This window comes from Heptranchias perlo, chromosome 6, assembly GCF_035084215.1.
Source record: "Heptranchias perlo isolate sHepPer1 chromosome 6, sHepPer1.hap1, whole genome shotgun sequence".
In the NCBI taxonomy this organism is placed as follows: Eukaryota; Metazoa; Chordata; class Chondrichthyes; order Hexanchiformes; family Hexanchidae; genus Heptranchias; species Heptranchias perlo.
Window position 1 is genome coordinate 37,833,993 of NC_090330.1, and position 15,770 is coordinate 37,849,762.

The 15,770-nt window shown below is 44.5% G+C and overlaps 1 protein-coding gene and 1 long non-coding RNA gene across 2 annotated transcripts in view; one reads left to right on the top strand and one right to left on the bottom strand.

The window, feature by feature from the left end:
* Positions 1 to 2,112, bottom strand: part of LOC137322917 (protein THEM6-like) — a 27,759-nt gene extending 25,647 nt beyond the window's left edge. Inside the window, exon 1 of the mRNA XM_067986141.1 lies at positions 1,844 to 2,112. Within this exon, the coding sequence (XP_067842242.1) occupies positions 1,844 to 1,985 (142 nt within the window). The 5' untranslated portion in view covers positions 1,986 to 2,112. The remainder of the gene's footprint in view (positions 1 to 1,843) is intronic.
* Positions 1,605 to 9,387, top strand: LOC137322918 (uncharacterized). Its single transcript, XR_010963253.1, has 2 exons — positions 1,605 to 2,271; positions 6,020 to 9,387. It is a non-coding gene; the product is annotated as an uncharacterized lncRNA (long non-coding RNA).
* The last annotated feature ends 6,383 nt before the right edge of the window (positions 9,388 to 15,770 follow it).

Consider the following 15,770-nt stretch of genomic DNA (forward strand, 5'->3'; position numbering starts at 1 on the left):
TCTGTTGACTCAAAGCAGACTGGGAATCAAAGCCTAGTGTGTATGGCTCAGTACCACATCACTTGGTGCATTTATCCACTGTCATCAGGACACCCAAATTTGCCACTTTTGGTCAAATATGCAACAACTTGCATTTATTCAGCGCCTTCAACGTAGTAAAATGTCCTAACGCGCTTCACAGGAGCGTTATCAAACAAAATTTGACACAGAGCCTCTTAAGGAGATATTAGTCCAGGTGACCAAAAGCTTGGTCAAAGGGGTAGATTTTAAGAAGCATCTTAAAAGGAGGAGAGGGAGGTAGAGAGGTTTAGGGAAGGAATTCCAGAGCTTAGGGCATGGGCATCTGAAAGCATTGCCGCCAATGGTGGAGCGATTAAAATCAGGGATGCGCAAGAGGCCAGAATTGGTGCATATTCTTCATTCAACTGTATTATGCCTTAAGGAATATAGGTCTTTTTTGCCATTGCATACTACAACCAAATCAAACTTTTTAATATAATTGTTAGCCACCAAAATCATAGTCTGACTTCTCCAAAAGGCAGTAAGTATCACACCATCAGAACAAGGCATATAGGCTAAAACTAGTCGTCCAATTTACTTAAAAATAGAATACACAGAAACAATTTAAGACACAAGTTACTGAGTGTACAATATAGCACTTAAAACAATAAATCCACAAGGCATTTAAATACCTGTCTTTGAATCTGTTTCTTACAGCTTGACAATCTGTAGGACTTCTGAATGAAATAGCCTCATGATGCAATACTGCACCTAAGTGACATTTTCCAGTCCAGACCCTGAGAGTTCAGCTATCAAGTCAGAACAGAATTAAAGTTGAGCCTACGTCTACAATTTATGCCAAAGGGAAGTCTTTCATGTCAGGATTTCCTTACATTTGTCAACCCCAGTCCATCACTGGCATCTCCACTTCATGTCAGGACACACACTTTAAAGATCAAACAGCAGCCTGAATGTTCAACAGAATCCACATCTTGGAAGGTGAGGTGCTAATATTGAGAATTTACTGTTTACCTCTTAAACATTCCCCCACCCTATTTCTAGAGTCTGCTGTTGATCCATATACTTTAACACTTCAAAAAAAAATGTCCACTATGCTTCTTTGATCTAATTAATTTCTGAATACAGCAAACAGCACCTAGGGCAACCAGGTGACTCTCATTAAATTTGTTGATGAATTTGGTTGGTTATGTATATTGCCCCCTCCCCAGTCACAGACACAAATAGATTATTTTAAAGATACAGCTAGGAGAAGCCATGTGTAAATCAGAGTTATCCTATCCATGTGAAGTTACATAAAGCATAATAGAAACCTCTCCACTTGTCAAATCATTTCCTGAAGTATAGGGTGGCAGATAATGAGAACATGCTGTACTGCGACTGCAATGCGAAAACACCAATGTTTGGGGCCATTGGGGAATTTCACCCTGGTGATGTCCTGTTTCTTGGCCAATTTCCTTTGGGAGAATCTGTCTTTGTTGGGTATCTGCCTCCGGCCCTGAATGCCGAAAATTAGGCCGTTTCTGCCGCAGTGTGTTGTGGGTCGTGAACCATCTCCTGGGCGCTCAGTTATCGCGACAACGATATCTGGCCACGGAGGGGATGGCAGGAAGAGTGCGGAAATAAAGCGGCCGGCGGAAAGCCTCACTCACTCACTGGGTGACCTCCTCAGTCCCCTCGTTATTGAAACCCACTGGTCCAGAGCGGACAGCGGTTCGCCGGCAGCTCCGGCGATTTCAAATCAATGAAAGCGAGGCTGAGCTCGAGCTCGAGCTCCCGCCGCCCTGGTGCAGTGAGCTGTCGCCTCATTAGCGGCTTTTCTTACCGCGAACCGTTTGCTCCCTCAGGACATCCATCACGGGGGCCTCGGAAGAAGCGATCAGCAGCACCAGGACGCCTCGCAGGAAATACCACAAGTCAAAAAAGGCGAACGGCAATACCGACAGTGCAGCCACGGCGAGCCACATGATGCCGGCCTGAGAGCGGGGTGAGGAAGAGGACCGCAACTGACTACAGCTTCATCCTCCGCGCATCTGCAGCAACGGCTCCTCCCCTCGATCCTAAAGCGGGCGGTGTCCGCGCTCTCGGGCCGCCCGTGCGACTCACGTCCGCGTCTCAACGCTGTGACGAGCCGAGTGCTCGTTTGGTGGCACGAGCTCAGCACAGGCTGCCTTGACAACTTAAAAAAAAAACTGGCACAAAGGGACCTAAAAACCCTGACAATTCAAGAAAGGCCCTGATCATAAGCACGCTGTATGTATCCTGAACATTGCTTACTTATTGCTTACTTTTTTTTTTATGATGGTGGGGGAGTCTATAACAGGGAAATCAAAATGAAGGCACAAATTTGGTGATACATTTCTAGTGGTATGCCTTCCTGTAAAAAAATATTTAAAATGATGCGTAGAATCATAATAAGTTACAGCACAGAAGGACACCATTGGGCCCATCGTGCCTATGCCGGCCAAAAAAGAGCTATCCATTTTAATCCCACCTTCCAGCTCTTGGGCCGAGGCCCTGCAGGTTACAGTACTTCAAGTACTTTCCAAATGAGTTGAGGGTTTCTGCCTCTACCACCCTCTTGGGCAGTGAGTTCCAGACCTCTGCTGCCCTCTGGGTGAAAAGTTTCTCCTCAGCTCCCCTCTAATCCTTCTACCAATTATTTTAAATCTATGCCCCCGGTAACCGACCCCTCTGCTAAAGGAAATAGGTCCTCCCTAGCCACTCTTGGCCCTTCATAATTTTATACACCTCAATTGAATCACTCCTCAGCCTCCTCTGTTCCAATGAAAACAACCCCAGACTATCCATTCTTTCCTCATAGCTAAAATTCTCCAGACCTGACAACATCCTTGGAGATCTCCTCTGCACCCTCTTTAATGCAATCACATTTTTCCTGTAATGTGATGACCAGAACTGGACGCAGTACTCTTGCTGTGACTTAACTAGTGTTTATACAGTTCTAGCATAACCCCCCGCTTATATTCTGTGCCTCGGCTAATGAAGGAAAGTATCCTGTATGCCTTTTTAACCACCTTTTCTACCTATCTTGCTACCTTCAGGGATCTGTGGAAAGGCATTCCAAGGGGTCTCTGTTCCTCTACACCTCTCAATATCCTCCCATTTATTGTGTATTCCCTTGCCTTGTTTGCCCTCCCCTAATGCATTACCTCACATTTTCTCCGGATTGAATTCCATTTGCCACTTTTCTGCCCACCTGCACAGCCCATTGATATCTTCCTGCAGTCTACAGCTTTCCTCCTCACTATCAACCACATGGCCAATTTTTGTATCACCTGCAAACTTCTTAATCATACCCCTTTCATTTAGGTCTAAATCATTTATACATACACACCACAAAAAGCAAGGGACCTGGTATTGAACCCTGTGGAACCCCACTGAAAACAGCCTTTCTGTCACAAAAACACCTGTCGACCATTATCCTTTGTTTCCTGCCACTGAGCCAATTTTGGATCCAACTTGCCACTTTCTCTTAGTCCCATGGGCTTTTACTTTTCTGACCAATCTGCCATGTGGCAGATTGGTCAGCCTTGCTAAAATCCATATAGACTACATCAAACGTGCTACCCTCATAAACCTTCCTTGTTACTTCCTCAAAAAAATTCAATCAAGTTAGTCAGACACGACCTTCCTTTAACAAATCCATGCTGACTGTCCTTGATTAATCTGTGTCTTTCTAAGTGATGATTAATACTTTCCCTCAGAATTGTTTCCAATAATTTGCCCACCACTGAGGTAAGACTTACTGGCTTGTAATTACTCGGTCTATTCTTTTCTCCCTTTTTAAACAATGGTACAACATTAGCATCCTGGTTATTTTTTTCTTTTATACTGCACAATTTAACCTTTAGACTCACCCAATACTCTCAAACAGTGAGACTCGCCTCCATAGTCTTTTTTTTTTAAAAACTTTCCTCCATAACTTTTCCCTCACCATTTTCTCCATCAATATCCTAATTGCTCCGTCCCGCTCATAATTTATCTCCCCAATCTCTTTCGCGCTGACCTCCAATCTGTGCACCTCCTAACTTCAGTTTTCCTCCATCCCCTAACATTTTTTTAAATTTCAAAATATACTTTATTTCAATAAAATTTAAGGATACACACAGTTCAATGTAAATACACAATTACAATTCAAAAAATACAATATAGATCGTACATACTCCAATCTTATCTTCGAATACATTCTGTACAATACAAGGTCAAATGGCCTTACACGGTGGCCTTTCCCCAGAGCCTTTGCGTAGGCCACACCTTGCTTCAGTGTGTCCTGCAGCACCTACTCCTAAACATTGGAGTGTGCCAGTCGGCAACACTCAATAGTGGTTAGGTCCTTCAGCTGGAAGACCAGCAGGTTTCAGACGGACCAAAGGGCCTCCTTCACCAAGTTAACGGTCTTCCAGCAGTAGTTGATATCTGCCTCGGTGTGTGTCCTGGGGAAAAGCCCATAGAGCACAACCCCCTGTGTTACTGAACTGTTGGTATCTGTCCCAGTTCATCTCCAACGCATCTCTCCACACCTGAGCGAAGGGGCAGTCCATCAGGAGGTGGACGACGGTCTTGTCCCCACTGCAGCCTCGAGGGCAGTCTTGTGGTGGTGATGAGATTCCATGCGTCTGGGAGGGCCCTTTCTCACCACCATCCAAGCTACATCCTGGTGCCTGTTGGTCAGTTCCGGCGACAAGACGTTCTGGCAAATGGCTTTGACCGTGTGGTCGGGGAACTGCCCTCTCCTTTCCCTACAGGACCCCCAGAACGTTCCGTGCCGACCATTGTCTGAAAGCCTTGTGGTCAAAGGGATTCCTCCTCAGGAACTTCTCCATCTGGGATACGTGGTGGGGTACAGTCCAGCTGGATGGGACTGGTAGAAACACAGCATGTAGTGACACTTGGTGTTTGCATACTGGGGCTCTACACACATCCTGAGGCAGCCACACGCAAAGTTGGCCATCAGGATCAGTTAGCATTTGGGATGCCCTTCCATCCTTTGTCTGGGGGCTTGAACATGGCTTCCCTGCAGACACGGTCTGCTTTGGACCTCTAGACAAATTGGAAAATTGCTTGGGTGACTATGACGGTGGAGCAGTGGAGAATGGGCCAGACCTGGGCCACATAGAGCAACACCGCGAGCGCCTCACACCTCATCACCAGGTTCCCGCTGGCCATGGAGAGGAAGCGATCCCCCCCCCCACATACCAGGCTTCTGTTTGGCCTAGGCGATGCGATGCGATCCTCCCAGATTTCGATGCAGGCCTAGGACCCCCCAAACCTTCAGGTAGTCGGACCTGACCGTGAAGGGGACAAAGGATCAGGTCTCCCAATTGCCAAAGAAGATGGCCTCGCTCTTAATGCAGTTCGAACAGGTCACAGATGCTCAATCGGTCTGCGGACTAACCACTGATCGGAGCAAAAGACGCTGATGTCCTCCATGTACAAAGAGGCTTTAACCTGAGAGCCTCCGCTACCTGGGATCGTCACCCCCGATACCTGCATCCTTCCTGATGGATGCAGCAAATGGCTCGATACAACATACAAGGCCACAGAGAGAGAACAGTCCTGCCTGACTCCTGATCTGATCAGCAAGCTCTCCAACTCCCATCCATTAACTAAGACCGTGCTACGGATGTCCGCGTAGAGCAGTCGGCTCCAATCGCGGATTTCCTCCCCAAACGCCATTTTGGAGAGCACGTCCATCATGTACGTGTGGGATATTCTGTCGAAGGCCTTCTCCTGGTCCAAGTTGACGAGGCAGGTGTTCACCTCCCTGTCCCGCACGTAGGTGATCGTATCCCTGAATAGTACAAGGCTATCAGAGATCTTCCTGCCGGGTGCAGCAGAGGTCTGATTGGGGTAGATCACCAGCTCCAGAGCAGATTTGAGCCTGTTCGCAATGACTTTAGACCAAGTTTTGTAGTCGACATTTAGTAAGGAAATGGGTTGCCAATTTCTGATTTCTTTCCCCTCCCCCTTCCGCTTATAGATGAGAATGATGATGTCTTTCCTCAAGGATTCTGACATGCTACCCGCCAGAAGCATACTCCCATACACTTCCAGCAGGTCTGGGCCTATCCAGTCCCACAGAGCAGAATACGACTCAACTGTCGCTTCCAAGAATTCTACTCTTCTCGAAGGACCAGACGGCCTTTGTCACCTCGTCCAAAGTCAGCGGCTGATCTATGCTCTCCCGCTTGCTGTCCTCTAAAACTTCTGTGATAGAGGACAGGAAGGAGCGGGAGGCTATGCTGTCTCCGAGCTTCATGTCAGACAGCCTGGCATAAAAGGACTTACTGATCCTCAGTAAGTTGGCCTGCGAAGATGTCACCGGGCTGTCTTCCTCCTTCAGGCTGCTGATCACAGAGGCCTCTCTGTGCAACTTCTGGAAGAAGCAGTGCAAACACTTCTCGATGATCTTTGAGGCCTCGGAGGCGAAGAGCAAGGCTGCAGTATTGTATCCAATTCTGGGCACCACGCTTTAGGAAGGATGTCAAGGCCTTAGAGAGAGTGCAGAAGAGATTTACTAGAATGGTACCAGGGATGAAGGACTTCAGTTACGTGGAGAGACTAGAGAATCTGGGATTGTTCTCCTTAGAGCAGTGAAGGGTTAAGGGGAGGTTTGATAGAGATGTTCAAGATCATGAAGGGTTTTGATAGAGTAAATAACGAGAAACTGTGTCCAGTGGCAGAAGGGTCAGTAACCAGAGGACACAGATTTAAGGTAATTGGTAAAAGAACCAGAGGCGACATGAGGAAAAAGAAATTTTACACAACGAATTGTTATGATCTGGAATGCGCTGCCTGAAAGGCTGGTGGAAGTAGATTCAATAACTTTCAATGGGAATTGGATAAATACTTGAAGTGGAAATATTTACAGGGCTATGGGGAAAGAGCAGGTGAGTGGGACTAATTGGATAGCTCTTTCAAAGAGCCGGCACAGGCACTGTGGACTAAATGGCCTCTTTCTGGGCTGTATGATTTATTCAATCACCATAAATCAGTGGACCCAATGATATTTTGCATGTACATAGAATAAATGGATGTATCCTCCGACTCACCATGAGCACACCATGGCAGATCCATAAGTAATTACATTAAGGGCTGGATTTTACTCTGCCCATTGGATACATGGGGTGGGACTTCCACCCGCCCATGTGATACCACTGGGTACCTGCTGCATTTTCTTGGGGATGTCCTTATTTGATTTTCAGGGTGGGTTTGTAGCTGTATTCCTGCTCCTGACTGGTTTGCTACGGCTAAGGGAGGGAAACGTGGTTTAGGCCTGGCATTTAAAAGGCTGCAACTACTTAAAGGGCTGAAGAGCGAGAGAGAGCATGAGATCAGAAGCTGGTGTGCAATGCAGCAGCATAGAGATGAAAGCCCTCAGATTTTCTGATCGATTGGCAGAGATGAGGGCAAGGAGAGACCGGCTGTTTGGCACCTATGATTAGAAACCCAGAAGGTAATAGAGGCAGTATGAAGGGAGGTGGTACAGGCAGTCAGTGCTACCTTGAGCACCTCACTGTTGGCAAAACAGTGCTGGAGATGATTTAATAATCTCATGCGTTTGGCCAAGGTAAGTCGTCATGAGTACCTATGCATGTCCTTACACTTTCACAGCAACCACCTTCACAATGTAAATTAGTTAATTGTTGAATATTCACAAGGCCCCTCACACCCTACACATGCACACTCTTTATAACACAATTTCATTGCAAGTTATCCCATTTCCTGAGACTGAGGGTAGTGTTAGTGAGAAATGTAAAGATTGCAGCACAGCCTGCACTCGAAAGAAGTCTCCCCATGGGTGCCAGGGTGAAATTAAATTTGAGTCAATGCATGTGGTGGAGGTGTTGCCTTTCTCAATCTGTATTCTCCTTGCAAAGGAAAAGGTCATCCATAACGTGTGATAAAGTCGTCCCATGGGGGAGGAACAGCAATCATCAGGCTTTTAAGTACACAAGAAAGCTCTTCAACTTTTTGGCAGACACACTGGGAAAGTGGTGGGAGATGGTGAAGTTAGAATGCTGCCAGGAAAAGTTTGGCAATGGAGTGGATTGTCTGCACAATTAAGGTGAAAGTCTGAAGACTGTAAGACTTCCTATCATTGCTCAGTTACTTTTAGGTCACATGAGAGCCCACCTTCCTAAAAAGGTATACCGTTTGTAACCCTCCTAGATGCTGCACTCATAGAAAATGGTTAGTCTGAAAAGTAGACTGGCAGCTCTATAGCAACAGCTCATACACTAACCTCACCAACTATGTCATGGCACCTCCCTTTTTCAAGCACAAGCCCAGATTTGGAGGGGACGTAAATAGTGAGAGGGTATGTCACAGTGAGACATACCAAACACCAATGAGTACGAAGAGCTGAGCGGGGAAGTAGAGCGGCCAGCTATGCCTCCCTGGAGGAGGGAGAAAAGACTGCCCTCAGCTGAGAAACCTGAATCTTGGGCCTAGTTTTAAAGAAACAAGTGATCAAAAAGCATTGATCTCAGGTCCAAGCAGTGGCGACATCCTCTATGAATGTGGTGGTGGAGATGATGGGTAAGTTGGAGGAATGCAGGAAGTTTGCCAGGCCATTCAGAACACCCTGAAAAGTGGTAGTCCATGAGATGTCTGCAGTGACGAGGCTTCAGAAGGAGGTTTGGAAAGGCCGCTACAAATGCTTCCATAGGTTCTTTGTAAGATACTCTTAACAGCACCAAAGTTCAGGGCTTGCAAGACCTAAATGTGACCATTCAACCTGTTCTTGCACCGATCATTAGCAAATAAGTCCATGCCTAGTACCGTAGGGCTGCAAGGAATGGTAATAGGTATCGCTGCCAAAATAGTGACACTAACATACCTTTCTCCTGACCCCTTCTGATGCCAGCACATGAAGGAGATTTATGTCAACCTTTGCAAGTGCAAAAAAGATGAAGCAGAAAGCAGGTCCTTCTAGGACTGCAACTTCACTGAGATGAGTGACACCTCAGCCTTGAGGTTTTAACAGAAATGTCTCAGCCACCCTCCTATCACTCACCCTCTCCTTTGTCAATGAGGGAGACCAATGTAGAAGGGGTTAGAAATACAAAATTAGTAAGAAAGTCAGTACAATGATAAGAAGCGGAAGTAGTCTGATGTGATTTACTGTAATTTAAAAAAATAAAATGTCAGCCAAAGCATATGCATGTTATTCTGATGGAGTATGCTTCTGCATGTTCCTCACGCTAATGTGAGGGTATGACTTTTCCCTGAAAGGGCCAAATTTTATTTATTGCATTGCAGAATAGTGCTCATAGTAGGGGGAGCCAGGGGTCCCTCTGTGTATTGTGGTCTAAAATAAAAGCAATGATTGATCTTTATTGGAAACAGTTGGTGATCATTTCCTGCCATTTTTCTTCAGCAACTGGTATAAGTTTCTCAAACTCCTCACCATCTTGATCAGCCTCCTAAGGTCAGGTGATAGACAACCTCTTACTTCACCCTCATCACCTGGAAGGACTAACCCTTTCTAATTGCAGCAATGATAATTCTTGAAATCCTTACCAGGCTGTAGTGCAGGGATACTCCAGACTGATTGAGGCACTTGGATCGAGGCTTTAACATGCTGATCAAATTATTAGAGAAAACAGTTAGATCCTATACCTGTACTCCACTGTGGAACTTGGGTGCCAGAGAATTTGATGAAAGCTCTCTACTTGTTCTCACTGATTAGCAGGATCTGTGACGCCCTAACCTTTCTCAGCTAACCAACTACAGATTAATAACATGCCACTAATAATTGTTTCCCCATGGAGGGTCCAGATGCCCCCAAACAAGTTATATCTCAAAAAGGGGCAACAGCATTGATTAGGTCAGGCAGTGGTGACCATTAGGAAGGTAGAATAATGATTAATATGTAGCCAAGGTCCTTTTGTTCTCCTATTGTTCTGGGACCCAAATCTTATTTCTGTGTATACAAGCGTAAACTGCATTGATGACTATCAGCTAAAGACTCGGCTACAAAGTCCAGATAAATAAGGTCAAGGAACCACAAACTTGACGATAGCTGACCTAAGCGATGAAATAGCTGATAATCATATGGAAGAATAGGTATTACTCAGACTCAGTTGATTGTTAGTTTTGATCCCATCCATGTGGTCAAATAACATTGTGACTTGAAAACAACTACTATATAAAGACTAGCTCCAGAGCAGGGAAACAGTCTTCAACCAGATCAGAGAGCGATCTCACTTGAAGGCTCTTTAAGACTTCTGTCATACTAATGTTCTGTCGTCCTGCCACATTGAGCTGTTGACTGCCGAGAAGCAATGACTGTCCAGTATTTGATTCTCTATTACCGCTTGTTAAATTGCCTTGTTTTGCCATAATAGGAGCAGGAGTAGGCAAATTGGCTCCTCGAGCCTGCTCTGCCATTCAATTAGATCATGGCTGATCTACCTCAACTCCACTTTCCTGCCCGATCCCCACAGAGTCCAAAAATCTCTCAGCCTTGAATATATTTGACAACTCAGCATCCACAGCCCCCCTGGGGTAGAGAATTCCAAAAGATTCACAACCCTCCGAGTGAAGAAATTCCTCCTCATCTCAGTCTTAAATGACCAACCCCTTATCCTGCGACTGTGCCCTCTAGTTCTAGACTCTTCAGCCAGGGGAAACAACCTCAGCATCTACCCTGTCAAGTCCTCTCAATCTTACTGTTTCAATGAGCACCTCTCATTCTTCTAAACTCCAGAGTGTATAGGCCTATTCTACTCAACTTGTCCTCACAGGGCAACCCTCATTGCAGGAATTAATCTAGTGAACCTTTGTTGCACTGCTTCTAAGTATATCCTTCCTTAGATAAGGAGATCAAAACTGTACACAGTACTCCAGGTGAGGTCTCACTAAAGCACTGTACAATAGTAAGACTTCCTTACTCTTGTACTCCAACCCCCTTGCAATAAAGGCCAATATGCCATTTGATTTCCTAATTGCTTGCTGTACCTGCATGCTAACTTTGTTTCTTGTACAAGGAAACCCAAATCCCTCTGAACACCAACATTTAAAAAATATTCTGTTTTTTTATTCTTCCCACCAAGTGAATAAGCTCACATTATACTCTGTCTGCCACCTTCTTACCCAGTCATTTAACCAGTCTATAGCCCTTTGCAGACTCTGTCCTCCTCACAGAGTAGTTTCCCACCTAGCTTTGTATCATCAGCAAACAGATACATTACACTCAGTCCCTACATCAAAGTCATTAACATAGATTGTAACTAGCTCAGGCTCAAGCATTGATCCTTGCAGCACCCCACTAGTTACGGCCTGCCCACCTGAAAATGACCTGTTTATCCCTACTGCTTTCTGTCTGTTAACCACATACCTATCTAGTTCAGTTGCGACTGTCTTATACTTTGTTTGGTTTAAGACAAAATAAATTGCTTTTGCTTGGTTATTTTGACTGACTGATTTGTTGAAGTGAACCACAACTCTTGAGCTCAGTGGCACGGATGTGACAACCCCTGTGATCGCAACCCCTGAACTGCTCCCCAGATTGCTGGAATGCGACAGATCCAGAGAAGTCTATAAATTGACAAGCCTGCCTAAAGAGAATCCATCTTGGTGCAGTGATGTGTGGTTGGCTGATGGTCACCTGAGGCTGCCTGGAATGATCCAGTGGCATAAAAATTCAGAGTTGTCACTTTTTTAGCTGCTGACAAGGCTATGCTCCTTGTTGAGATGGGCTTCAAGTCTGCAGTGAGCAGCTGGCACAGCTTTCTGATGCCTGTGGGGGAAGTGCAGCCTTCTAACATGTTGCTTCATGGAAAATTCAAAGTAGGACTCCCGAGGGCAGTAAACCTGTGGAGTGGATATTGATGGGTAGGGTGAAGTTGGCTTCTATGGTGTAGCATGCTCCTTCCATCTTCTACTCCTCCATGTCCTTGTAATCCTTTTCTTCACAAGACAGGAACAAGGGTAATCTATTCCTTGCCCAAAATGTTGCAAATGTTTTATGTACTCATGGTAAAGTTTAGTACTATTAAGTCCCTGAAATGAAATGTTTCCTAAAACTGCAGTTACTCAGTCTGTTAAAAACTGCAAGTAAATAGTATTACCTGAAGCTATGGCCTCTGCTCTGCTCTCTTACCTCTGACACTGTTTTGGCCTTGCTATTGCAACATGATACAAAATTGGCTAAGTGACAGGAAACAGTAGTGGTGAATGGTTGCTTTTCAGACTGGAGGAAGGTATACCCTTGGTGTTCCCCAGGGTCAGTACTAGGACCACTTTAAAAAAAAATACATATTAATGACTTGGATGTACAGGGCTCAATTTCAAAATCTGCAGATGACAAAACTTGGAAGTGTAGTAAGCAGTGAGGAGGATAGTAATAGACTTCAAGAGGACAGACAGGCCGGTGGAATGGGCAGACACATGGCAGATGAAGTTTAACACAGAAGTGGGAAGGGATACATTTTTGGCAGGAAGAATGAGGAGAGGCAATATAAATTAAAGGGTACAATCCTAAAGGGGGTGGAGGAACAGAGACCTGGGGGTTTTTGTTCACAAATCTTTGAAGGTGGCAAGACAGGTTGAGAAAGCAGTTTAAAAAAGCATATGGGATCCCAGGCTTTATAAATATAGAGGCATACAGTACAAAAGCAAGGAAGTTATGTTGAACCTTTATAAAACACTGGTTCGGCCACAACTGGAGTATTGTGTCCAATTCTGGGCACAGCACTTTAGGAAGGATGTCAAGGTCTTAGAGAGGATGCAGAAAAGATTTACTAGAATGGCTCCAGGAATGAGGGACTTCAGGTACATGGATAAACTGGAGAAGATGGAGTTGTTCTTAGAGCAGAGAAGGTTAAGAGGAGATTTGACAGAATGTTCAAAATAAGAAAGGTTTAGATAAAGTAAAAAAAAAGCTGTTCCCATTGGCAGAGGGGTCAAGAACCAGAGGACACAGATTTAAGGTGATTGGCAAAAGAACTAAAGGCAACATGAGGATTTTTTTTTAAATGCAGCAAGTAGTTATGATCTGGAATGCACTACCTGAAAAGGTGGTGGAAGCAGATTCAGTCATGGCTTTCAAAAAGCAATTGGATAAATACTTGAAGGGGGGGGGGGGGAAATTAAATCACAGGGCTATGGGGAAAGTGCGGGGGAAATGGGACTAACTGGATTGCTCTTACAAAGAGCCAGCATGGGCTCAATGGGCCGAATGGCCTCCTTTTGTGCTGTAATCATTCTATGATTTATAATGGCACTTATTTCTGGAGGCAGTATAGGGGTGGAAACCAAGCAAAATAGCAGTCAAGCAAACCATGTCCCTCTGTCTCTATTACATATGGGCTCAAAAGGAAGGTTCTCACTTACTGATGCTCCCCCAGAGGAAAGTTATGACAGGCTCTTTTTGGGATAGATTCTCAGCAGGACACCTCGCATTGTGGGTTCAATTTTAAGTCCCAAACGTGAATGCAGCAAATCAGTTCGGGAGCAGCGGCAGGCAGGCTATAAAAACTGAGAACAGACAGGTTAGCACAATGGACAGACAGGTGGTCAATGTAATTTAATAAGGTCATGCATTTTGAGAGAAAAAATAATGAGAGTTCATATTCAATGAAAAGATGCTGAAGGGTGCAAATGACCCATTTCACTAGCTCTGAAGAAGCCACAAAAAGGTACATTTAAAATTATTTTTGTAGGGGCAGGAGTTGCTGAAGTACTCCTTCTGGCCACAAAAAACAACCTAGGCCACTGTCACTCGGCAGTCTCCCTCCACGATTGTGACCCCCACTCACAGGACTTACCTTGCTACCTGCCTCTGAGCCACCAATAGTGCAATGGCCCAAATCCAGCAAGCTGCATTGGGATGCCTGTTTGGAGTGGGCAGCTCGCCAGTTCAATTTAAATGAGGCTCCGGTCTCTTCCCTGCCAGAACAGGTAGGTGGCCTGCACACTCCGCCGGTCAGCCGCCCAAAACTTTAAATGTACCCCAGAGTGTACATTTACCAGGAGGATGCCAGGAATGGGAAACAATAGATAAAAAGGAAAAACTTAAGATACTGGGCCTATTACCACTGGAGCAGAGAAGGCAGAGAGAGATTGAGGAGATAAACAAAACAGGTTGTTGAATATGGAATTCTTTGCTACAGGGCACAATTGAGGCAACGGCCATCACATCTTTTAAAAGAAAAAGACAGGAACATTTAAAGCAGGGGAAGATACAGGGCTAATAGGATAGAGAGCAAGGCAGTGGAATTAGTTTTGGATTGCTCTAGCACACACATGGGCTGAATGACTTTGTGCTGTGAACTTCTATAGTCCTTTATTGGATCAGTTCATGTACACTGTTAGCCCATCCAGGTAATTAAAATAATCTGAAAATACTTGATGAAAATGCCTGACATCTAGGATTCAACTTTAGCTGTATCATAAGATGCTTTGTCATGTAAAACAGTGGGAATGATTTAAAACAGTGACACTTAAAATTAAAAAAAGATTAATTTAACTGTCTATGTCCTCATATCGATGTATAAAATGGTACAATTAAGACATTGTTCCTATTGGAAATAGCCACTGTTGTAGATATTGCAGAAATATCCAAAAATATTTGGCAGAATGCAATCAGGCTTTTAAAAAATTTTCAGCCCAGTTTAGTGCCACTTCAATATTGCTAATTTCTGACTGTTCCTCTCATGTTATGTCCCTGGAACACTTCTCTGCAACATGTCCACAGATTCATTTAAGACAGTTGCACATTTATAATGATCTAGAGTCTGCAGTTTTTCCTCCCCATTTAAAAAAAACCAATGTTGTTTCTTCACTTTAAAAAAGTAGCAATTTGTTACAGTGTAGGAATGATTAATGCACATCTTGGATTCAAAGATCAATCCTTGTTAAGATTAGGTATTCAATTTTTATTTAAAAAACAGATCTGCACACACACACTAGAATGGGGATTATTAACTGGAAAATCATAATGTTCCAATGCCCACAATCAAAGTAGGAAATAATGACACTGATTTTATCTGTGTCATATTTAACTTGTATTCCCTGTTACTAGAGATAGCACATGAGGGGTTAAAATCCTACAGTGATGCAGGATGTTTCTCAAACAAGAACTCATGAGTTCAAAGACCAGGCCAATTGGGGTAGGCTTTATAGGCATGAATTCTTCAGGAAAGCACAATAGGAAATCTAAAATGCTAACTTGGTTAAATGGCCACAGTTTTCACATTGCATGTGAAGTGTCACATTGTCAAAGATTAGCTATTATTAGAGTCTTACAATCTCAACCTTCTTCATACAAGAAATGATACACATTGGTCAAGGACTACCACATTTCTTTTAATCCACTCCATACAAAGTCACACTATAGTACCTTTGGCAACACCTAGTACACTTTCCCAATACACAGTACCTTTAGCAATGCCTAGTATGCTTTCCCAGTCCCAGGCTCTTTCAGCTGTCTACAGCTACCTTGCAACAGCCTTTCAGCTCATCAATTTCTTTACAGGCTGCAGGGGCTGAGCTGCTTTCCAGCTTCCTCCTTGGGCTGTATTCAGGGGGCTCTAACTCAATAGCAGCTTTGTTTTTCTTGTGCCTCGCCCTTTTAACTCTCACTTGACTGGGTAAGGCCCACATACTCCAGCCTTAATTACTTCTTAAAGGTGAGGTATCTTAAAAGGGCCATACCCCTCCTCTTAAAGGGAGGTTTCTTAAAAGGGCCGCACCCTTACTCAGGGATCAGGACCCTCAGTTGC